The sequence below is a fragment of the Nelumbo nucifera genome, chromosome 3, assembly GCF_055504915.1.
Source record: "Nelumbo nucifera cultivar China Antique chromosome 3, China Antique-T2T, whole genome shotgun sequence".
Lineage (NCBI taxonomy): Eukaryota > Viridiplantae > Streptophyta > Magnoliopsida > Proteales > Nelumbonaceae > Nelumbo > Nelumbo nucifera.
This window is the reverse complement of record NC_142651.1, coordinates 44,628,163-44,653,238: the sequence shown is the minus strand read 5'-3', so window position 1 is coordinate 44,653,238 and position 25,076 is coordinate 44,628,163. Positions and strand designations below refer to the sequence as shown.

At 42.1% G+C, this 25,076-nt stretch overlaps 1 protein-coding gene and 1 pseudogene across 10 annotated transcripts; one reads left to right on the top strand and one right to left on the bottom strand.

Moving 5' to 3' along the window:
* Positions 1-9,747: 9,747 nt before the first annotated feature.
* LOC104612845 (uncharacterized) lies at positions 9,748-21,195 on the top strand. Of its 10 annotated transcripts, none has more exons than XM_088902110.1 (14): positions 9,748-10,008; positions 12,784-12,887; positions 12,959-13,061; positions 13,144-13,245; positions 13,334-13,435; positions 13,544-13,601; positions 13,688-13,828; positions 13,917-14,543; positions 14,610-14,756; positions 15,165-15,293; positions 15,578-15,687; positions 16,093-16,130; positions 16,256-16,352; positions 20,778-21,195. In XM_088902110.1, exons 2-12 carry the CDS (start codon positions 12,881-12,883, stop codon positions 16,124-16,126), a joined length of 1,560 nt encoding a protein of 519 aa, XP_088758236.1. In that variant the 5' UTR covers positions 9,748-10,008; positions 12,784-12,880; the 3' UTR covers positions 16,127-16,130; positions 16,256-16,352; positions 20,778-21,195. The 10 variants fall into 10 exon arrangements, with proteins under 10 accessions (XP_088758236.1, XP_010278751.1, XP_088758237.1 ...); XM_010280449.3 differs by having other exon boundaries at positions 9,749-10,008; positions 13,010-13,061; XM_088902111.1 differs by having other exon boundaries at positions 9,749-10,008; positions 13,010-13,061; positions 13,135-13,245.
* A 1,498-nt stretch (positions 21,196-22,693) lies between these two features.
* LOC104612920 (ammonium transporter 1 member 2-like) lies at positions 22,694-23,668 on the bottom strand (annotated as a pseudogene).
* Between the last annotated feature and the right edge of the window lie 1,408 nt (positions 23,669-25,076).

The following is a 25,076-nucleotide window of genomic DNA, read 5'->3' as shown; positions in this document are numbered from 1 at the left end:
CACGGGCTAGTGAGATACTTCAGATTGGCAGTAGGTTGATGGTGGATATTGGCGTGCTTTTGGCACTTGTCACACTTTCTGACGAGCTCGATCGCATCTGCTTTCATTGTTGGCTAGTAGTACCCCTGTCGTAGCGCTTTTTGGGCGAGGGCCTTGCCCCCCAAGTGTCCGCCGCACAGGCCCTCATGAGTGTCGCGGAGCACGAGCTCGGCTTCGGAAGGTCGCAAGCAGCGCAGGTAGGGGAGCGTGTAAGATCTTCGGTACGGCCGTTCGTTTATCATGACGTATTTGGCTGCCTGACGCTCTACCCTTCTGGCGGCATTGCGGTCTGTAGGGAGGGTCCCGTGTAACAAGAAGCTTACGAGCGGATCAATCCAGCTCGGCTCTATTTGAACGATAGGAGTGACCTCCTCTGCCCCCCCCCCCCCCGAGAATGCTAGGCAGAGGCAGGTTCTCTATGTATACAGTTCTCATGGTATTATCACTGGTGCTGGCTAACCGGGACAGGGCGTCGGCCTCAGCGTTCTCCGATCTCAGGATTTGCTTGATGAAGTGTGACTGGAAGTTGAGCAGAGTCTCTCTTACTTTGGCTAAGTAGGCAATCATAGTTGGTTCGCGAGCTTTGTATTCGCCTGTGACTTGATTGACCACGAGCTGGGAATCGTTGCAGATGATAATATGCTTGCCTTTCACTTCTTTGGCTAGAGCCTGCCCGGCTATTAACGCCTCATACTCCGCTTCATTGTTGGATGCCGCGAACTCGAAGTGTAGTGCGTACTCCAATTTTGTGCCGCTTGGGCCGTATAGAACGATTCCGGCTCTGCTGCTCTACTAGTTTGATGAGCCATCTACGTTAAGGATCCAGGGCTCCTCATCCCATTCGCGCTTGGCCTAACTGGGAGAGATGCTGCACTGGTTGCTACCTCATGGTGCTTGATCTCAACCGGCCTGGGAGCTTCGGGCTCGCCCGAGCTGGGGGCCTCGTGCTCGACCGGCCTGGGGACTTCGAAGCCAAAAGTGCATTACACGACGAAGTCTGCTAAGGCTTGGGCCTTGATAGCAGTTCGCAGATTGTATTGGAGATCGTACTCGCTGAGCTCAATGGCCCACTTTGTCAGTCTACCTGAGACCTCGGGCTTGAGTAGAACTTGCCTTAGAGGTTTGTTGGTGAGGACGATGACAGTGTGAGTTTGGAAGTATGGATGGAGCTTCCGGGCTACAATGACTAGTGCATAGGCCAGCTTTTCTATCTCTAGATATCTCGTCTCTGCTCCCTACAATACCTTACTAACATAGTAGATAGGTCGTTGGACCCGATTTACCTCTTTTATTAGTACCGATCTGACCACCTCGTCACTTGCCGAGAGGTACAACTCTAAAACATCGCCCTCCTCGGGCCGGGTTAAGACGGTATACTAGCGAGGTACTTTTTGAGCTCGTCAAACGCGAGCTGGTAATCTTCGATCCATTCAAACCCATTGCTTTTGATTGCTTTAAAGAAAGGTAGGCAGCGGTCTGCCGACTTGGACATGAAGCGGCTCAGAGCAACTATTTGGCCATTCAGCTTTTTAACCTCCTTCAGTTTTCCGGGGTGGTCTCATGTCTAGGATGGCCTTTATTTTGTCCGGGTTGGCTTCAATGCCGCGCCGGTTAACGATGTACCCCAGGAATTTACCCGATGTGACACCAAAGACACACTTATTCGGGTTCAATTTCATGTTAAATCTACGCAAAATTTCAAAAACTGAATGCAAGTCTTGTATTAAATCATGTGAAAATTGGGTCTTGACGACTATGTCATCTACATAACATTCTATTTTTCTGCCAATGAATGACTCAAATAATTTATTTACATGTCTCTGAAAGGTTGCCCCAGCATTTTTCAACCCGAAGGGCATGACCTTGTAACAGTGCAGGCCGAGCTCGGTTATGAAGGCAGTCTTTTCTTCACCGGATGGGTCCATCCTGATCTGGTTGTAACCCGAATAGGCATCTATAAAACTCAACAACTCATGCTCTGAAGTCGCGTCCTCCAGATGATCAATCCTGGGGAGTGGGAATCAGTCCTTTGGGCAGGCTCGGTTCAGGTCGGTGTAGTCGTTGCACATGCGCCATTTACCGTTAGCCTTCTTTACCAAAATGGGGTTGGCTACCCAGCTCAGGTAATGGACTTCCTTGATAAAATAGGCTGCGAGGAGCTTCCCAACTTCCTCGTCGACTGCCCTCCATCGCTGTGGGACTAGGTTGCGTTTCTTCTGTCTAACGGGCCTAACTACAGGATCAGTATTAAGCTTACGAGTTATGATGCTAGGGTCTATACCGGGCATTTCTGCCACGGACCATGCAAAAACATCTAAATTTTCAAGTAGGAAGCGTACCAGTTTAGATCACAGCGGCTCCTTAATGGAAGCGTCGGTTTGAAGTGTCCAGGCTGGGTCCTTCGTCGATGCCGAGATGGAGACAGTCTCTTTCGTGGGCGCAACTCGCTCCTCGCACTGCTCCGTAGGTCGTTCCAACTCGAGGTCGTCGGCCACCTTGGCTTTCCCTTTGAGGGCGGCGACGTAGCATTTGCGAGACTCAAGCTGGTCACCTCACGCTATCCCGATTCCGAAGTATGTGGGGAACTTCATTGCCAAGTAGTAAGTGAAGACCACTGCGTGTAGGGCATGGGTGATCGGCCGACCTACTATGGCATTGTACGGGGAGGGGGTTGCAACCACTAAGAAGTCATGGTTGAGCCTCACTATGCTAGGCCAAGTGCCGACTTCCACAGGTACTGTAATCCTTGCTAGGGACCTGACTTCCTCACCACTGAAGCCTACTAGGGGAGTATTTGCGGACTTCAAGTCGCTTTTTTGGAGCTGAAGTTGGTCGAAGGCTGCTTTGAAGAGGATATCTGCTGAGCTACCCGAGTCGATGAGGACACGCCTAACTTCAAAGTCGTTGATCTTTACCTTTATGACGAGTGCGTCATCATGGGGGTAGTGGACCCCACATGCGTCATCCTCTGTGAAGAAGATCGGGTCTTCCACCCTTGGCCGCTTTGGGGGGTTCTGTTCTTCCTTGGCGGCCTCGCGAGCTGATGTCCGAGCTGCAGTTGAGGTGCAGTCTGCCACAATTGAACCTCCGACAATCACGTGGATGGTCCCCCGAATTGGTCTCTCTTCCGAGGGCTGCCTCTGCGGTTGCTCTACCTGCCTGCTGGATTCGGGAGCATCTCTATTCTGCTCCCCCTACCGACCTACTTTATTATTACTATTATTTTGTACAAAATTTTTCAAGTATCCACGACGGATGAGCTCCTCTATCTCGTCGCAGAGGTTTTTATAATTTTCGGTGCTATTACCGTGGTCTTTGTGGAAACTACAATACAAATTTTTATCCTTACACTAGGATCAGCCTTCAGCCGAGGTGGCCACTTCACATATGGGGTGTCCTTGATCGCCATAAGGATTTCGGCCCGCTTCGCGTTTAGGGGCGTGTAGTCTCCGCCCTTTCTACTACTGGAGCTCGGAAAGGCTGATTCGGCCTTGCCCCCCGAGCTTGGTCCTTCTTCTTCTTGCTATTGCCTTGAGTTGGCAGCTCCGTTTCCCTTTTCCTTTTCTCGAGGGCCTGCTCGCCCTTCTGGTTGATCTCTTCCTCCGTCCCTATAAACCGATCCACGAGCTTGAGGAACTCGGTCACGGTCTTGGGTTGATTGACAACCACGTGCCACTTGAATTCTTTATGGGTAATGCCTCACTTGGCTGTGGTGAGACGAACTGCGGGGTCCAGATCGGGTATTTGTAAACAAGCGTCATTGAACCGCTTGATGTTACTCTAGATGGACTCCCCTTCCTTCTAAACTATGCCGAGGAGGCTTTCTTGAGTTCTTGGGCATCTCTTGCTGGTGACAAAATGGGAGGTGAAGACTTGCACAAGCTGTGCCTAACTTCTTACCGATCTGGGCGCAAGATTTCGTACCATGTGCGGGCCACTCCTTTGAAAGTGGTGGAGAAGGCCACACACATACAGGATTCACTGGCTCTTGCCAGGTGCATATAGGACTGGAAGGCATCCACATGATCATTCGGATTGAAGGATCCATCATACTTATCCAGTGGAGGGAGCTTGAAGTCCTTTGGCATGGGGATAACAAGAAGTTCTGGCGACAGAGGGGAGGGAACTGAAAGGAGAGGAGTAGCTTTTACTTCATCTGAGCTTACCTCCTCCTTACCCCTGAGCTCGGGCAAGACGCGAGTAGCATTTCGGCGAGCTCGTCGGTGCCTTTGCTACTGCTTTGTCGGCTCGGCGTTGGTGCTGCTTGCTTCAGTATTACCGAGCTCGATGGGCTCAGACTGCTGATGATAGCTGTGAACCGAAGGGCCTTGCTTGTAATCTACGGCTATGACCTCGAACTGGTTTTCTGCGAGCGGGAGCTCGAACTGAGAGTGCTGAGGTGATGCGGGCCTGACCAGCTGGGAGGCCCCTGACCTTCCTGCAGGCTGTGAGGCGGGGGTGACTGGTCTCTCCTTCCTGCCGTGGGACGAGGCTTGGCTTTTGGAAGGATTCTGGGTTTGAGAGGTCTCTCCCTGGCGAGGACGTTCGCTCCGGCGGGAGGGCTTGTCTTGCTTCGAGGCCGGATGTCGAGGGGGAAGTGGCTGTTGGGCCTGAGGCAGTGAAGGGAACTGCTGTTGGTATTGGTACTGAGAAACTTGATGCAGCACTTGCTGCTGGTAGAGTTGAAACTGCTGGAATTGTTGCATTTGAGCTTGCATGGCTCACATGCACTGCACCAAGTCTTCGAGCTGGCCTTGGTTGCTCACTGGGGGAACAACGGAAGGTTCAGTGAAGGTTGCTCCAACCGTTGAAGGGAGTGGAGTGCTCATAGGTGCCACTGTGTGAGGCACGTTCAAGCTGGGAACTCCATCCACAGAGAGGGGGATGGTGAACTGTCCAATGTAGACAGTTGGGAGCTGGGGTTGCTCCCCTGAAGTGTTCTAGTCACCACGTCTGGCATTACTAGAGGAAGCCATGAATGCTGAGTTCTTAGAGAGAGTTGCAGAGATTAGAGGAAGGATTTTTGAAGCGTTTCCCACAAACGACGCCAAATGATGCAACGCAATCCGGGCACTCCTAGCTGGCAGTCAACTGGCTCCTTGCTGGCGACGGACGGTACCTGAGAAGAAGACGGTGAAGGATTCCCGGGGGACTTGTCCGGTGGGAATACTCTAATGCTTAAGTTAGAACACTTGAAAGAGCGATAAGGAATGCAAAGAGAGCTAAGAGTGCAGGTAGCGCTAGATCAATGAAAGTTCGAGATTAACTCAAGATACCTTTTCCCCTTCGAACATGGAGCTCTTAAATATGGGCATTCTTGTCAAATCGGGCGTAACCGCCACTGGACCTTTGTCACGGTTGTTATTTGCTAGGGCTGCACAGGTAACCGTTGCAGAGTACTACCCAATCGGATGAGTGACACGTCTCGGAAAGACAGACACGCCACCACCTATCGAGAGACGTGGGTGCAATCTGTCGGGCTTGCAGGGACTGCGCCGTCAGTCAGGAGACGTGATGCAGTCTGATGGGTACGGTCTTGTTGGATAGAAGCTTCCTAAAAATGTCACGTCGCTTAGTAGTGAGCTGCCTTCTAGCGAGCTATCTTGTTACGAGCTATCCTGTTACGAGCTGCCTTGTAGCGAGCTCCTAGAGGTACTTCGAGGTGATTCCGCCTGAGGTTGCCTTTGGGGCAGTTCTCCTGCCTAGGTATTGGAGCGAGCTGGGATAGACTTGTCTTGGAGTATTCCCTTTCAATACATCGGGGGTCCTCGAGCTCGCGCTGTAGCGAGCTCATCCTGTGGCGAGCTGTAATGTAGTGAGCTGTCTTGCGAGCTCGTCACTTAGTTGCAGCCAGGCTGTTATGCTGAGCTATCGCTTGTGTTGAGTCACGTCCACGTGTAACATTCTCAGGAGGTCGGGTGAAATCACCCTCCATCAGAACCATTTTGACCGTTGGTTTTCGGGCCAATTGTTCAACCACCCAATCTAAACAAATGATTCATTGCAATTTAAAAAATAAACAAGAATTAAAACAAAAATTGGCCAAAACCATTGTCCAGATTGAACGGATTGACGATTTTACCACCCAAGTCAACGGGTTGTTGACTAAATCAACAATTTTTGGCAAAGGACCGGTTTAGGGGTGAAATAGAACCAGTTGTCCAGACGGTTTTCTGAGCTGAATGGTTCGACTATTCAGGTCAACAATGGTTCAAAAACCATAACTATTTAAGCCTTGTTCACATCTCAGTAAATGATGTATCCGGTAAATGAATTTTATCTAGACAAAGTGTTTCTTGGAAAACCCTTATCTAGATAGGAACAACTTACTTGTGTTCTTTTATTCCCCATGTAAAAGGTGTATACTGACTAATGAGGGGTGATTTGGCTCGACCTAGTGAGCAGAGGACACGTGGACGTGACTTGCCAGCTAGATTGTGAATCAACATTCATCGCCACCTCAGCACCACCTACCACCTTGGCGGGCCAAGCCACTTCGGGTATCTCGGGCACCTTGGCGATGACCAAGGTCTAAGTAGCTCAGGATTGCCTAAGTTATTGAGGTGACACGTCAAAATTCTAGAAGCTTGCTAACTATCTCCGAGCTCTTCGGGATCACGCCACACGACTGGGGGACTAATCCTTATCTTGCCCGAATCGGACGAACATGATAGGCCTTATTGGCTAGCACGTTATCCACCTCCCAGGGCGGAACGGACTCCTGACGGAGTGGGCCGAGGATCTCGGATGTGTTTTGTGAGACCTACGACAATCCAATTATATAAAGGCATTAACCCCTAAGATCCAGGTACGCGCGATTTGGTGCATTTTAGCTCTCATATTCACTTACTTTAAGCTTTGAATCAACTCAATACTAACTTAAGCATTGGAATGACCATGCCGGGTTAGCCACCCTGGGTTCTCTGAGCATTTCTTCCTTGCAATTCAACCGGCCAACTAGGCGAACTACTGTCCAGTTAGGAGCCACTAGATCGCACATCATCAATGACCATTTGCCCCAAAAAAAAGGGTAATACTATTGAGGGGACAATATTTTTCCATCACGTATTAGTGATTTTCGATGTGCATGGGTAAATAGTTTACGCAAATATGAGGAGAGTATTACTTCCTCAAATAATAAGCCACTTGGGAACCATTCTTTTTCATGAGACCCACTAATACCAAAAAACTAACATGGATATATTTCTTTTGGTACTTACCAACTTCCCACCCCCACTTCCCGGAAAACAAACGAAGCTAACCTCTCACCATGAACCCCACATGTATCTTATAACTAACATATTGAGAGTGTTATCATTGATTTTACATGAGTTCACATCTGCCCCCCATAGAACACGCCATAAAACATCCCACATGCACATCTCAGCGTGCATTAAGAATATTTCCCATACTTGTCATTTGGAGATGTTCTCAATACACGATAGGGATGTGTTGTGGGACTTTTTTGAGGCGCATTCTATGGAGGGCAGATGTGACTTCATTCTATAGTCCACTTCACAGCCATGCGTTCAGCTAACCCGAGCCCATACTAAGCATGTAAGTATCAATTTAATATCTTACACCTGTGGTTTATATGCTCTTTTTTTTTTTATTTTCATTTGGAAGTAAACCCATGCAATGTATGGTTTTTGGATTGGTAAATTAGGATTGGCCTTGCACTTGGCATTTGGGTTGATCTTAAGCTTTATTAAACAACTCATCCAATATATACCCCGGCATTAGAAAGGGGTTTAAAGAGATTTAATAATAAACAAGGGATTTGATGAGGTAGGGAGATGTTTCAATCATTGATTATTGGAGAAAGAGAGGGAGAGGGGAGAAAGAAAAATTTTAAGAATGATTTTATATAAAAATATAAGAATGTATTATATATTATAATATATATATATATATAATATAAAAATATTTTTATTTTTGAGCTTTCAATCTGATTTCAAGCTCATCGATTATTTAATTGAGCTAAGCTCAAACCATGAAATAGAGTTCAAATCAAACTCAAACCTAATAGTATTTTAGTTGAATCGAGCTAAGACATGAAGAAATTTGGCTCAACTTGACTCGATTGCCCCTCTAATGTGGTTCACATATTTGTGTTTGCAACACATCCTGATGCTCCCAAAAGGAAAAGGGCACTTAGTGACTTACCACTTGGAATTAGAAAAATTTTCAAGTTTTTCTGCTCACTATTGCTTCTTAACAATAGATAACCTGGTGAAATATAGAAAATTAAAAGGAAAATTATTGACTTGTTTAAATTAAATAAGGAGAACAAAGTTTAAAATTTTACAAGTTTTGGTGGACAACGCAAATTTTGTATCAAAAACTTATGCAAAATTTGTACCACTTTCTTTCTACCTCAATTCTCTATCGAATCTAAATTTATTCTAGAGCATTTCTCACACCAGTTTCATAACACTTTGTAATTGTACATTGGAAACATCTCTGGTATTTGCATATTATCATTCATGAGAGATGTTACCAGCGCATGGCTGCAACGTGCTATATAAGGTTGGTGTGAGGAAGTCCAATCAAACAAACCCTCTTATTTCCATTATTTCATATCATATATATAAAAAGTAGGGAGGCCACTTCATTTTACTTCTTATTTCTTATAATCAAATAAGTGGAAGTCCAGTAAGCTATTTGCACATTTACACAGTGCAAAGAAACTTCGTACCGCAAACACAAACTGAGCAGTTTCAGGAAAAAGATGTTTGGTCCAAACACTTTTGTTTTCTTAGTAGATATCAAATCTGATTTTTCAGGTGTTTTGAGACGTGACGATTTGAAAAAGAGGAAAACGATAAAAGTTCCCCTCTCACCAAACATGTCCTTTATCGTTTAGCCTTGTTATTTGAGTGACTAGACCAAGTAGTAGGGTTGGGCATTGGTCTGGGCCGGTCCAATCTGACCCAAGGAAACTGCGATTGGGCCTGGCCAAAAAGCAAGCCCAAGTTCTTAGCCCTTGGTAAGCTGTCGATACTTCATGTTATCATGTAATTCAAAGTTAATTTCTCTTAAGGTCATCTAATAAATTATTTGGATAAATGCATTTATTTGTATAAATATTTTTTGAAAAACATTTATCTAGATAAGAGTACTTATTAATGCTTTTTTATTTTTCATGTTAATAATGATTTATTAAAAAAAAGGACATTATTGAAGGGATAATATTATCTCACCACACATTAGTGATTTTCAATATGCATCAGTAACTAATTTATCCAACTATGAGGAGATTTACTTCTTCAGTAAATGAATCACTTGAGAATTGTTCTTTTTCATAAAACCTACTAATACTAAAAACGAATGTAGATTTATTTCTTCCCACTTCCCAAAAAACAAACCGGCCTAACCATTAACATGGTACTATTACACTCATTTGGTTTAAATTTGGGTTGGCCCAACCCTGGCCTAAGGCCCAAAATATGAGTTGGGGTTAGATGACCTGGCTTACTTCAGCCCCAAACTCGGCTCAACCTGATGCCCAGCTTGATCATTGAACAAAGGGACGGGACACGTGGCATGTTTGAGGGTGGCTAGATACATTCGGGATCTCGTGTCCCCCCTTCCCCAGGCCTATAATAAGGACAAAGAAATATTGTCGCTTTTGGATTTTTTCAGTCGCGTGGCCAAACGGGACCGTGGCACTGGTATCGTCCAAGCGAAAAGACAGTTGCAGTACAGAAAACACAGAAGCATCCACTTTGGCCTGACAAGCTTTCCTATTCGTTCTCAGAGGATGTAAATGAAAAATCTACTCGTTTGCCGGCCCATCAGAAATTTCAAATCTCTGGAAGTGAAAATTCACCTAACCCACTAGCAAACCAAGCAGAAGAAAAAGGAACAAGGCATATAGAGGAGGAGGAAGGGGGAGTGAAGACGAAGAAGAAGAACTAGAAGACTAAGCCGAGAGCGAGAGCATGAGCATTTCGCCTTGGACTTCAGGTGGGTGTTTCTCCTTTTACTTTTTCTTGTTAAATTTCAGGAACTACAACTTTCTCTCAACCATTTTATTCCAGTTAAGCTTTATTTTCACTGAAAAGTAAATGATTCAGAAATGGTGGTTGATGGTGATCGTGCTTGTTGTAATAGCACTCTTGCAAAGCCATCCAATTCCTCGTTCAGTTTTTTTAATTAATTAATTTATTTTTATCTAGAAGGGTTTCCTTCTATCGGTCCCGTCATTTCACAGCGGTAAGAAATGGGTTTTCTAGGGGCCTGCTGGCAATTTGACAGAAGCTATTAACACCCACAAAGCAGTCCTTGTCACTGGATCCCGCCCAATCTCTCTCTCTCTCTCCTTTTTTATCCTTTTTGTTTGTTTTTTTGTAATTGTGGAGGAAAGGAGGGGGGGGGGGTTTCAAAAAATCCTGCTTAGGCATGCTCAATTTGGTGCAATCTTGGGAAGGAGAGTGTGCAACATAAAGCTGCATAATGTTCAACTTTCTACAGCGTAAAATTGCTTCTTTCGGCACCCGACAGAGAACTGTTCGGGCTTTCATTTCGCAAAAAAAAAAAAAAGAACAAAAAAAAGGTTGATTTGGTCAAGTTAAGGTGTAACTATGTCTGACGAAGTCTTAAGTCTACAACTTGCCCTAGGGTGAACTGAACTAAAAACAGCTGAAGCTGCAACCGGAGCATTAAAATGTGCAACACAGAGCTGCATGATCCTCATTTACCTTTACATATCTAATTGCATAAAATTTTACATGGGTTCAGGTGTGGGTATCGAATATGGGTATGTATATATATAGGAGTTGAATCTATTTGATCCCAAACTTTCGGGATATGAGAAATCGGATAAAATTCGTTCATCCATCGCTATAACCATTTAGATATATCATAGATAGGACAATACATGTCTTGTTTTAAATCATGCATGCCAACCATATTTAACATTTTTGATGCATTCTGTTATAGACATCTAAAATGAGGAAGTATTAATAACAAATACAATAATCTGGGAAGAATCCATGACCATTCTCTTTGTGAGGGATGAAGAGTTTGCATTAGAAGATGAGCATCCGCCACTCTTAAATTATGCAATTGATTTGGCATCTGAATTTATGTATCCAAGGAGGCTCTTTGTCTTCATATTTCATAATTGTGATTGGTGGAAACATGTCTTACTTGAAGAAGAGGACAGAGGAAGTTTGAGAAGGGTGTGGCCAAATGAGTGAGAGATGGAAGTAGATCGAAATGAGGAGTTTCTCTTAGTGTTTTAAAACAGTGCACCTCAGGTGTTCTTAGGTTCACAGATGAGGCTCATTTTCTGGGGTTCACCTTTGTGAACCTGGGTGCACCTCATTTGGTTTGTTGCTATTTTTTTTTAATGAATTAACCTTGATTTTGATGTTTATGTAATTTACTGTGCTGTAAGTGTACCTACAACAATTAGAGTTTATACAGTTTTAGCCTATATAGGACTTAAATGTACAAGGCTGTAACCTTTGTGTTAATGAAACAGTGCTTTAACTAATTGACCTAGTACTTTTTTTTTTTTAAAAAGGAGAGATTCCCTCAAAATCAATTGAACTAATGCTATTTTTTTATTCCAAAAGTGGTTCCTCATCTCCCTCAGGCATGAACTTTGCTTGCATTGTGCTTCAGGCTCTAGAAACACTTTGCATTTTAGTTGCACTTTTCACTCTGAAAACACTGAATTCTTGGGTGTTTGTTTGCTTTTGACCTAGGAGCTTGATGGAGTATTATTTTGTTAGCTGCTGAGCAAAGTTCAAAATTTTGTCATGTATGTGACCCACTGATACGCTAAACTAGGGGGTTTTGGGGATTTGACCTATTTCAGGGGGGTAGAGGGGCCTAAAACCCATCCCCTGACCTATTTTTGAAAAAAAAATTAAAAAAAATAGATGGGCACAAGGTTTAAAGTACCAATACACCCCTTGCGCCATATCGGGGTGTATTGATTGATACTTTGAACCTTGTTGCTGAGTTATTTTGGGGGTGTTCAACAATGTGAATAGTTTTTTTTTCTAAAACCAAAACAACTGCCTTGTCAGTATGATCATTACACCTTTGCTGATGTGACTTTTTCTGGGTTGCTCTTTGGTGGCTGTATCCTCCCTGGGGTGTTGTAAGTTCATAGCTTGATTCATTTTGGGGATGACAAGGTGTCTGAAGGGTGATGTTTTTGTATAACATGATCATTGTATGGGATTCTGGGTTGACAAGGTGTCTGTTTCTTTTTTGTGATTCTTTTTGCTCTATTTTTCCTGGCCACTTCACCTGTAGATTTCTTTTATATCGCTTCTTCTTTCTTCTGTAATTTACTGTCAGAAAGAAACCCACATTGTATGAGGTTGAAGGGGCATTTTTGGTTGAGCAGGTAAGTTTCATGCTTCACCGCTGATTGTAATGTTTTGTCTTAACAACATTAGTTAATAGTTTATGTTGGTTGTGTGCCCAATTAAGTGGATACACACCCAATCCATCAAAGCTGGTGGTGAAATGATGGATGTGGATTTGGTGTATCCAACATGTATTTCATACTAATACCCATGTCGAATTATGTCAAACATGGGGTGCAAGGGCAAATGATGATTTGGGGTATAGAATATTCTATCTCAACCTAGCGACATTCTTTCGAGCACTTACTGACCTGAATTTGGTTTTACAATCATACCAATGACACATTGACACTGTTATGTATGCTGTGCCCTTAGTATATGTCATTCAGCTATTTATATGTTTGCTGTGCAGGCTGATGTAACAAATAGGATGGCTAGCAATGGCAAGAAGCAAGAATCTAGGAGGCAAGCATCTAGAGATCTAGCTGTGTTACCAGATCAGCCACCTGATGAAAGGTTGGTTAGCTATTTAAAATGTCATTATTATTGCAGTTATTCAAAGCTTAAACCAGTTCTTCAATGCTAAGACAGTACCATTCCTAATGCTCATGGGAAGAAATCATTCACATTTCCATTAGAAGGCACATCTCTGGAGCTAGCTGTGTCACCAGATCAGCCACCTGACACAAGGTTGGTTGGATGCTTAAATGGTAATGTTGTTCCAGTTATTTGAAGTTAAGCCAGTTCTTTGATGCTGACACAGTCCTACCAGCAATGTTCATGAGAAGAAAGCATCATCCTTATCCCCATCTGAAGGAACATCTATGGAGTTAGTTGTGGGCATTGTAGCACCAGACCAGCCACCCGAAACAAGGTTGATTGGTTATCTAAAGTATCTAAAGCATTTCTATTATTCTAGTTTTTCTTTTAATTCTTAAGCCAGTTATTTGATGCCAATGCAGCCCAACCTGCAATTCTTTTGGGAAGAAAGCATCCTTATCCCCATCTGATTCTACATCATCTCAATTGCCTCCACGTCCTTTGAATTCTTGGGTATTGTTTAGGTAATTAGAAGTTCTGAATGTCCAATTGGTACACTTTTTCTGAGGCTATACGTGTCATATTGCCATGGTGACACTGGTACCATTGACAAATTTCCTTCAATATTGCAGTCGGGACTTTATAAAGTCTTACAAGGCCGATCACCCTGAGATCCATGGCCTTAGAAGTGTATGTATATCACTTTTCTACACTAAATTCATCAGCGTTAGATTTTTTTTTATTCTTGTAATTCAAAATTCAATTGTATGTTGTAGGCCACCATGGCAGCTGCAGAGGCATGGAAAGCGATGTCTCTAGAGGAGAAATCATCATACAATAACCAGGCTAAGGATGCTTGGGAACAATACAAAAGCAAAACCCCCCGACCTCCCTCACCCCCTAAGTCAAAGAGAGAGGTAAAATAATAAAAGCTGAAATCTTTGTTCTTGTACTTCTGTGTTCTGCTATGCTTTATTTTATGCTAATGAAACTGATCTATTTCAGATACTGCAAACAAGATGTTCCCCTGGTCGTTTCTTGAGTGTTCTTAAGAAGCTCACTGTTGAGCAAAAGGTGGCAGTTGAGAATGTGGGCTTTGGCAGCCTGCTTGGCATTAGATGTGAGACATTACGTCGTGGACTTTGTCAGTGGCTTCTTGAGAGGTTTGATCCTGCCCGTTGTTGTCTCCACATTGATGGTAAGCGCATCTACATAACAGTGCGTGATGTAGAACTTGTCATGGGATTACCATCATCTGGGCATAAAGTTGTCACTTCTGGGCCTGATGGTGCAATTGCAGAGATGCGTCGTTACTATTCAGCAGCTCCTGATGATGGAGGGAACAGTTCAATTAGTACTGGGATTTCCCTTGGCCTATTGGAGAAACAGTTGGAAACTCAGGAAGCAGGAGATGAGTTTAAGAGGTCGTTTGCCCTCTTTGCATTAGGCACAATCTTATGCCCTACTGCGAAGGGAGAAGCCAGCCCCAAGTTCCTTCATTCATTGAGAAAGACAGATGACATACCTAAATACAATTGGGCACAATTTGTCCTTGATCGGCTACTCCGAGAGACTTCTCGATTTCATCAAGGGAAGCAGCGGGCAGTGGGTGGCTGTCTCTTGTTTCTTAAGGTAATACAATGTTATTAGCCATATGGCTAATTACAAACTGTATCTAACATTCTTGCTTTCTTGCAGTTCTTCTTCTATGAGCACACCACCATTGGTGGTCCAAGCACATTTGTCCCCAACTTAAATGTTCCCCGCTTGTTGGCATGGGGTGAGATGGAGATTTCAGAGAGAGAGAGAAAGTATCGAGAGATTGGTGGATATGATTTTGCAGAGGTATACTAAGACTGGTAGCTGCTGTCTCTGCTATTAGTATATGCTACTACTAATACTACGTCTAGAATCACTACCCCTATGAAGGTCATAAATCCTATCAGCAGCTTACATATAGATGCATAAGCTGCATCCATCAACAACATCAGTAAGCTGAGATGTAACTGATATCAGATAAGGCTGCTGAGATTTTTTTACTCCAGTTGCAGTTTTATTTATATTCAATTGGCATGTCTTTTTTTTTATTTTTTTTTTATTTTGCTATAGGGGGGATAGTCTTTCTAGGCTTATTTGGTTTTCAACCAAAATAATTCATATGATATGATAGCTGGTGAAAGTTAAATTTTGCTGATTTGATATTTCTTCCTACTGGTACTATTAGTTTTACAAGCCTTTTCTGTGGCTATTTAGGTTGTGGTGGAGATGGACATGGGAATTCAGGGCCCAGGCCAGACCAGTCAAGAGGACATCATACCCACAGGCACTGCTGATGTTGGAGTTAGGAGACATCCTACACCTGAGTATGGGGCAATTGATGATGTAATTAACTAATCTTGGTCTAATATTCTTTGTTACATTCTTGTGCATTATTTTATCGGTCATTGCTTTGTGTGGTGGTAAAATCTTGGGCTGACAAGTGTGAGAATGTTACTATGAGTATGAGTGGCCACTTCATGTTAATATGCTGGAGGTTAGCTCTATATCCAGTCCAGCCTGCCCATGACCCTGAATAGCCCAGACCAACATGGGTTAATAGCCTTTTGTTCTTTTGCATTATTTTATGGGTATTTGGTCCATAGAACCTAATTAATATTAATTTGCAGGTATTGGAAAGGCTGAAAAACATTGAGGCTCAAATACAATCACTGAAAGGCCTTGAATCTCAGATACAGGAGCTCAAGGATTTAATATGCAAGAAATTCAATGAGCAACGGTAATTACTTATTCAACAGAACAGCCTTTCATGGTTTCATAACATCATTACACGACCACAGCTGAATGTCGGATGTTGCCCTTGATCCTGCTAAGGTAGCCAAACCATAGATGTGAACTCCAGAAAAATTTTCCCCAACTTCATAATAGAGTGAAACTCCCCCTGGGTACATAACGCTTGGGCCCCTGATTCAAGGGTGTATTTTTGCAATCCAGTTTAAACCTGTTTGGCTAGCTAGGCATCTGTAACCTTTTACTGGTATAAACTCCAAATATAAACTAAACAAGTTGATAGATTCATGCCGAAGTTATCTGCTATAATTGGACTGCATCTGCATGTAAGATGCTTGGCTGTAGCTTGTTGCATATGTAATATGCTACTCACTTTTTGTTAACTAATTTGTAGGCCAAAGAAAAAGCGTCCAAGGAAGGAAAAATAAAGAGGTAGTTGACATCTGTTTGTATTTTTGGTTAATATATGCTTATTTTACCTATAAAAGTGTTTATATTTATTCTACATACAAATCAAAACCAACTTAGTTTGTAACTACAACATTTCTTGCATGCAGTATTATCTGGTATTACCTCAGGCGTCTGGATTTCCTGTCATGTCTTTTTCCTAGAAGGCAGCAGTATTGGGACCTTTGACAGAGAGAAAGATCTTGAGTAAGAAAACATTCTTCATGTTTTTTTCCTTTCCTTATCATTTCCAGCATTAGTTACAATGTCGAAAATGTGCCTTTCAGCATGTTAATTAGGTCCATCAATGATGAGGGAACTCTGGAATAATAGCAGAGTCCATTTTAAGCCATTTTATTGGTCCATCATTAGGATCTCAAAGGCAAGCATGTTATATTGTTGTTGTTGCTATTATTATCACTTGATTGATAACAAGATCAAAGAGATATTGTTATTAGAAATAGAAAGTAGAAGTGAAATTGTCTAGACCACCAGAGAGGGTTAAATAAGACCACAGACAAGCCTCTTGTGGGAGAAAGCAAATAATCAATGTGTACAGGAAGAGATGAAATCTCTTAACAAGAAACAGGAGAGGCAAGAATAGACCAAGATCAGGTTACCTAATAAACATACATGATCCTAGGTGAGTTACTTGGGTATGGACACTTCAAACGGGTACTTATTCCTAGGCAGACTCCTCAATTTTTTGGCATAATATGTTGGCATAATATGTTGGCACAATTAGGAGCCAATCAACATATATAATTATGTTGGCATAATATGTTAAATGGACACTTCAAACGGGTACTTATTCCTAGGCAGACTCCTCAATTTTTTGAGTAAACTCTATTTGTCACCTTGTTCATGTTGTGTCCATGACATATCTGTGTGATGCAGCTAGAAAAAGAGGGCCACATCGGATCCCACTTGGGGCCCAAAGAAAATTAAAAGTGTTGGGTTTGGAACCATTTCCAAACTGACCGGAAGGTGGGTGGACTAGCCGGTTGATGAAGCCTAGGGGACATTAGTGTTGGAGCGTTTTGGCTCATGTGACACTAACATGAATTGAGACCATCTTATAGCGATTGGAGACAACAAATTTGGTCTATTATCTTCTCCAACAGCTACGGGTAGTGTTGGATCAAATGTGGCATCAAGGATGAAGATGCAATGGATTCAGAAAACAGTGGCTGCAACAGATAGGACTTCAAGCAGATCCACAGACGAGTGACCTAATCCAAGGTACAACAGATCCCGAGAGGAGGACAATGAGGTAGGAGATGTGGGTTGGGTTGAATGTAGCTCATTTGATGATGAAGAAACAGAGTCAGAGATAGAGTTATTTGATGACAGTGTTAAGAAGATGGTCTATGCCGATATAGTTTAGGAGATTTTTTATCTTACTCAACTATTTGCGAGGAAAAAATCTCAACAGAGACTGTCCCTTCTTCGACTCTAGTGATAGACAACAGAAATTGTGACATGGCTGAAGTGCAGGATGCTGGATTGGGAAATCAAAGCCTGAATGAAAGGGAACCTGAACCAAATACACTATCTAGGCAGTTTGTCTGTAAGGAGGTAGAGGAGATTGGAGAATCATCAGAGGTTGGACAAGGAAAATCAATTTAGAACAAAGCAACAGATGAGTGAAAGTTGTCAGAAGGTCGATTCGTGACAGGTGAACTTCCCCAATGATTCTCTAATGGGGAGGAAGGATGAGTTCCAGACTGTTGTTCTGGACTCAACAACAGTTTCACCCAAGGCAATGTTTTCACTCGCCCCTCCTGTTGGCCTAGATATAACTTGTGTTCTGGAAACCCAGTTAAATTTTGGGAACATGTATGAATGGGTGACTCACCACTGAAGGAACAATTTCTCTCTCTTCACAATTTGTCTGACCTTAAGGGTGAGCCTGTGTTTTCCTTCTTGCTGCCTTCTAGCTCTACTTTTGGCTTTGCTTGGAATTTGGAAGGGGTGTTCTTGAATCCCTCAGAGTCAGATAGTTGGTTTTGGTGTCTTGCATCCTCTGGTTCTTTTTCCTGTGCCTCCTAGTCCTCGGCCTTGACCCAACCCCCAGACAGCTATGATGCCTTTTCTTGTTAAGGAAGTCTGGAACAAACCTATTCCTCCTAGGTGTTGGTGCTTTTTGTTGGGAAGCTTTCCTAGAAACAATCAATACTTCTGATCTCCTTTAGAGAAAGACAAACTTGGTCCCTTTCTCCTAATCGATGTATCCTTTGTAAGGCCAATGGTGAGACTTTCTACCACTTGTTAATCTCCTGTCCTTTTGTTTATGCTATTTCAGTATGGTTTCTCTTTGTTTGGCAAGTGGACCCCCCTCCCCCACCAAATGTACAAGGCTTGTTTGATCCTACATTTGTCAATTGGAGAAAGAGAAGGGGGAGAATCTTGTGGTGGTGTACAAGAGCAGGTGTTTGCTGGACAATTTGGGAGGAAAGAAACAAATAATTTTTTAAGATAAGGAGAGGACGAGAGAAGCAATCATTGAAAACATTACTTTCGGAGTGGTACAATGGGTAAAACATATGAGCACTTTTGAAGGCATTTCTACTGATGACCTGTTTAGAAAATGTAAGGAGGTAGCTGATTCCTCTCTATATAAAGCTGTCATTAGGCTGACCTGGTCCCCTCCCACTTCCGGGTTTATCATGCTGAATTTTGATAGTAGTAATGAAGGGAACCTGGGTCCTTCAGGCATAGGAAGTGTTTCCAGAATGAAGAGGGAAGAGTTATAGCTCTTTAATTGGGCCCAATAGGTATGGGTGGTTCACCGAGGGTTGAAATCATGGCAGTGATGGAAGGAGTCCAAAAAGCAAAGGAGTTGAACATCAAGATTGATCATTGAAGGAGATTCCAAGTTAGTAGTGAGCTGGTTGCAAAAGGAGTAGGTTGGTTGGTGGAACTACATGAATGAAATAAGGAAATTCAAGTGGGTAACACAAAGTATAGAAGTGAAGCTTCAGTGGGTAAAAAGAAGTGCCAGTTTGTTTTTGCTGATACCTTGGCAAACCAAGGGGTGGGAAGGGATCAACTTTTTTGGGCTGTGTTGTAATTGTGGATTCAGCTGTCTTCTCAGAGAGAGTTAAGAGAGTTTATCTCTCTCTGTAGTGTACTATTGTACTCATTTGTTATTAATGAAATTATTCTATTATTGATAAAAAAAAAGCTCAAGTTAGTTTTACTAATGAAAATAAGTGTAATAATAAAGCGTGTATTTCCTGTTTTTACATCTATTGTTGTAGTCTCAAGGTGGTTAACTTCTCTGGCTCCCCTTGGTTTTGCTTTCTGATGCTTATGTATTTTTCATATTCTTTCACTTTTCATATAAACTTTCCTTAATTCTTAATAGGAAAAAGCACTTCAGTCAATGGTTTTTCCATGCATTTTTTAGGAAAAATATTGGCTAACCATTATGCAAAGTGTTGGCACTGGTTCCCTCTGTTTGAGATCCAAGATAATGTAGATCAGTAGATGCATGGCTCCCTTTCTGTTTGAGATAAAAGGTTGGTTGGTATCTCTCATGGTGGCACTCGATATCACAAAAGGAGCAGTGTTTTGTGATATAGGAGTAAAGAAACGTCAGTGTGAGCATTTCATGATATCGAGTGCCACCATGAGAGATCCAAGTTGGCACTTGTCAGAGTTCTTTGTAGGTTGCAGGAAGTGGAGGCATTTATTCATATTTTTTGTTCAGTAATGGTGCTCTATGGCTTAGTCTTGCCCTACTGAGATTGCAGTAACTTTTAGATGGGTCTCCTGGTGTGGATAGCATTAGCATTCCTTTTATCTAGTGATAACTCCAATTGAATATTAGCTCATGGGATTTTCATGGCTAAATACTTCAATTTCTGCTTGATAGGGGATCATGATTTTTCCCTTTGAAGTTATATGGTGATATCGAGTGCCACCTTGGCACATGTCAGAGTTCTTTGTAGGTTGCAGGAGGTGGAGGCATTTATTCATATTTTTGGTTCAGTAAAGATTGCAATAGCTTAGTCTTGCCCTACCAAAGATTGAAATAGCTTTCAGATGGGCCTCCTGGTTTGGATAGTATTAGCATTCCTTTTATGTAGTGGTGACTCCAATTGAACATTAATTCATGGTAGGGTGTGGGCCAGGTTTAGGTCTATTGAGTTTATAGAGTCTGTTTTATACTCTAAAGCTGAACATCTGACTTGCAGCAAAGAATCAATTCTACCAAAATAGAGCATCTGCCACCACTTTCCATCTCTAGTATTTGTCTCCAAAGATTCACCTGTTACGCTTTCCAAACCCCTCAAAAAACTGCAAAGTGTATTTGACTCCACCTTCAACCTTTTACTACCCCACCATCTTGGGCCTACAAGCCAACATTTCATTTGGCTGATTTGGCACTGTTCTCTGATTCTTGAAAGTTCCCCATACCGAACTATGGGATGAAGGGAAACAGCCCCAGAAAGGGCTAACCATTTAAAAATAATGCAAATAGAAAAACTAACCTGCTGCATGTTCTCATATTCAAGTACTACTTTCTTCTAATGTATTACAACATATTTCTAGTTTCATCATTGTTATAGCTCTAAAAGGGTGTATATATTTATTCATAATACGTTCAATATTTTCTTTGAGCAGGATATCTCATTATCTTTGGACAAAGACACAAGATCCATCTTGAAGTTCAAACAAAATGTTGTATGAAAATTTGGTAAATCAATTTCTTCCACTTTATCTCTCGACAATGCTATCTTTGATGGTGCAAGTACCTTGCAATGGTGGTGATAACACTACTCATGGGGCTAATAGTTAGGCGAACGACCACCAGCCTTATAGAAAAATCTCATGGCATACGTGTATATTGTCATTGCTTGTTTCCTAGAAAACTATGATGTCTTGAGCAACCGTCATGCCTCAGGCTTTGTAAATCAGGAAATGCTGTTGATTTAATGAAAACAATTAGCCCCATGGTTAATTATCTGACACAATTCAGCACCCTATACAGGTCTCTGGGTATCATACAAGGTTTAAAGTATAGAACCTCTCGTTATCAGAATTGTGTTAAAATTGTATGTATGCCATGTTAAAAGAATTGCTAAAATTTTCTAAAATAGTTAGAAGGGATTTGAGAGTCCATAGTTTAACAATGGATGAGACTGAATAGAATGAAATGACATAACAGTATTAATATAATATAACCAGCCCTATATAATTGAGGCAAAGTTTAGATGATGATGATGATGACGACAACTACACAATATGCTTGTGTCGCTAAATTCAGGACCATGAGCTTCTAAAATCTAAATTGGCAAGTTCCGACGTTTCTGTCTAGAGAATGTATTCTATTTTCTATGAAAACCTTGCCGTGAGTGGTTTTCTGGATCCCTGAAACAAAAGTCAAGAACTGTCGACTGATTTTGGTGCTTTTGTTTGAGCTTTGTTTGAATTTGTTTACTTGATTAATGATGATAAAAGCTCTCACGAGTCACGACATGAGTCAAAATCTGTCATTGTCATCAGGCAAAAACCAGAAGCAGAAAATCTCAAAGATCGCCTTTTCCACCCATTAAACGGGATTTCTTGGGCTTTTTACAATTGCATGTAGGTCTGTCAATTGGTTGGTTTATCCGACTGATCGAATCAAATCAAACCGAACCGAACCATTTGCATTGGTTCTGGTTCTAAGGTTTTGTCCCAATTAATAATTGGGTCGGTTCTTATTCTTGCTTGTTCCGAACTGATTCCGATCTCAACTGATTCTTTTGTTAAATATAAAAAGGTTCCTAGTTGGGTCAGATGCAATTGTCCCAATTAATAATCAATGCCCTGACCCAGACCCAAACGATCCAAACCATTGACAGCCTACTTGCATCTTCATCTAGGACTGAAAACGGATCCGATCAAATCAGACAGGCATATCTGAATTTGATTTGTTTACATTTAAATTCGAATTGGATCATAACCCTGGAATAACGAGAAGATTCAAATCGAATTAGGATTATAATTGGATATTAAATAGTATAAGTAAATTGGATTAAAAATGATCAAAATATTATGTATTATTAATAAAAATAAGGGTAAATTATAAAGACCCCACAGTACTATGACTGTGAGACAAAGACCCCCTTCCATTAGCCTTTTGTTCAAAAAGACCGTTACAATATTTTTTAATCCCCATACTACCCTTGTAATAATTAGACGAGAAAAACACTGTTCATCTTCTTGACCTTCCGATACTACACTTCCGTTCCTTCACATTTCTCTTTCTCTCTCCCCCGATCTCTCTTCTTGCCCTTCCCCTTAATTTAATTTAATCCCGATCTCTCTCTCCATTATTGCTTTCTTCAGATCCCGATCTCTCTCTCTCTCTCTCTCTCCATTTGCTTGCTTCCGTAACTAGTTCAAAAGTTTCAACCCGTCCTCAAATGTAGTCGGATAGGTAACTTCCACCACCGTGAAATTGTAGCATTATAGGTTTTGGGCATTCTAGGAGCGCCATAGCTGTTACGACGAAGGTTTTGGAGGTTGGGATTTGCACCAAGAGTAGAAGATGATCACACAACTTGTGATGGACTTTGATTAACAGCGGGAGTGCCATTAGTTGGTTCTATTCTTCTCATCATTAAACCTCCCTGCTTCTGTGACTGTTCATCTTCATCATGGTATACATATGCAAAGCCACCGTGCCAGGTCATATCCATTCCGACCATCTCATCCTCAACCGATATCCTTAGCAAGTTCATCTTATTTAACACATAAAACAGAGAACCCATGGTGGCACTCACCCATCGTTGTGACGAAGGTTCTGGAGGTTGGGATTTGCATCGAGAGCGGCAAATGACCACACAGCTTGTGATGGACTTCGATTAGCAGCAGGAGTGCCATTAGCTGGTTCTATTCTTCTTATCATTAAACCTCCATGCTTCTGTGATTGTTCATCTTTATATGGTATAAAATAGAGGACCCATTCCTGGCCATTTCATCCTTAGCAAATTCATCTTAATTAACACATAAAACACAGGACCCATGGTGGCACTCACCCACCCAACAATCGTCAAAATCTGGATAATTTGAGTAGCTAAGAGCTTTCCACCTCGTCCCATGAACATCCCATATGGCCTCCCTGTGGCTTGGTATACCTCCTGCACATATATGCCCCTTGCAAACATGCTCGTGAATATAAGACCCCAACTTCCATAGCCATTGTGCAATTGCGTAGCCTCCAGTGGGTCATCATATTTGAACTTAGCAAGCTTGTTGCATCCAATCAAGACCTAGGAGGCAATGAAATCGCAGACGATAGCAGCCCATGGCTCCACCATTGTGCAGTTAGAGGTGATTGTCGTGAACCCACCAAGCAATCCATTGCACACATCGGTAATGTTCTAGTGTCCTGAAATCAACCTTTTCTCGAACAGAGTGGTCAGTGTAGCCGTGCAATCGACCAAGCTTATGTTTACAACAGTCCGGTCAAGTAAATGAGGTAAGCGACAAATTGGGTTTCTGTAGCAGCGATAGAAAAAGCCCATTGATACAGGAAGTTACTGTAATCGAACAACTTTGATGGGAACACCTTCATGCCCAAGAAGTGATGGCCGATGAAGCCGTTGGAAGGAGAACCGAAGACAAAGGCAAACTCGAAGAGATAGTAAAATAGACCCTTAGCGGCTACGTCGAGCACGTTGGTGAGCATTATGTTCATAGTGTTCTTGGCTCGAACGGAGAAGAAAAGAAAGGGAAGATGATAAATGGATTTCCTCTGTCCTTTCATTTAGGAGAGTTGGGAGAGAGAAAGAATAAGAGAGGACGGTGAAGGAGGGGAAAAGAAGAGAAGAAAGGGAAACAATAGGTTAAATAGGTTTAAAGAGAAAAAGGGCAAAAAAAGAAAATAGAAAAAATTTAGTAGGGTATTTTGGTAATTTAACGCATTCCATCATCTGACTTAACGGTCAAGAGGGGTCTTTGTTTTATGGTCATACTAGAGGGGGGTCTTTGTCACAGACCCCATAGTACAGGGGGGTCTTTGTAATTTACTCTAAAAATAAACTAAAATGACTTTAAAATTATATTTTATGAACAAAATGAATTGAGTAATTGTATAAAACTTGGAACCTATGACAAATTGGTAAAAAATACATCACTTCATTGATAAATAGAATATAATTTTTAAGTACATATGTTTAAATCGAATTTAATCAGATTGGATATGGGTAGATCCATATTTAATCCAATTATAAACAGATTGAATTTGAATTTAAATTTAGAGATGAAACTTGGATCACCCTTAATGGAATCAAATTTGAATTTTAATTCGAATAATTGCATCCCTATCCTCATCCCCAAATTAAGAACCCAAGTTGCCACTTGCAAGAGCATTCAGTACCACCCAACAGGACTAGGTGCAACTTAAACAATACATGGCGCAAGCAAGATCGGCTTTCATCAGGAAAAATCTATGTCCATACCGTTCTAACAGCCTTTTGCAATTTTGACTGAAGCCCAACTCCGCACATGGCATGGATGCAAATGCAATTAGGGACGTCAGACTCAGGACGGTGAACCTGATACGCAGTTGCTTCCAACGCAAACCCACCCCACTTGAATTAAAGGAAGAGGGAAACCAATATACGCAACCAAGGCCATTTTTGTTTAGCACATGTTTCAATGTTACAATTAGTCGGTTTTGACACATTGACCTTAACCCGAACATGACCCGAAAGGCTGAAACCCGATTAAGGTTGATCCGACCCTAACCCATAAGGCCGGGCTAATGTGCGGGTTTACCCCACCCACTGACATGGTTTGGTATAGTCCACAACATGAAGACGCGTTGGCACACACACGTTGCAGAGAAGATTTTCATTTAGAGGAGATTGTGAATGCAGCCTCTTATGTACCGTTGTTGTTTTTTCTTTTAACAAATTTACCTGGCGGGAA

Coding starts and splice junctions, on each gene's coding strand:
- LOC104612845 (XM_010280444.3), top strand. CDS start 12,802: ATGGCTAGCAATGGCAAGAAGCAAGAATCTAGGAGGCAAGCATCTAGA. Junction 13,062..13,134: donor GATCAGCCACCTGACACAAG/GTTGGTTGGATG, acceptor ATGCTGACACAG/TCCTACCAGCAATGTTCATG. Junction 15,294..15,577: donor AGTATGGGGCAATTGATGAT/GTAATTAACTAA, acceptor ATTAATTTGCAG/GTATTGGAAAGGCTGAAAAA.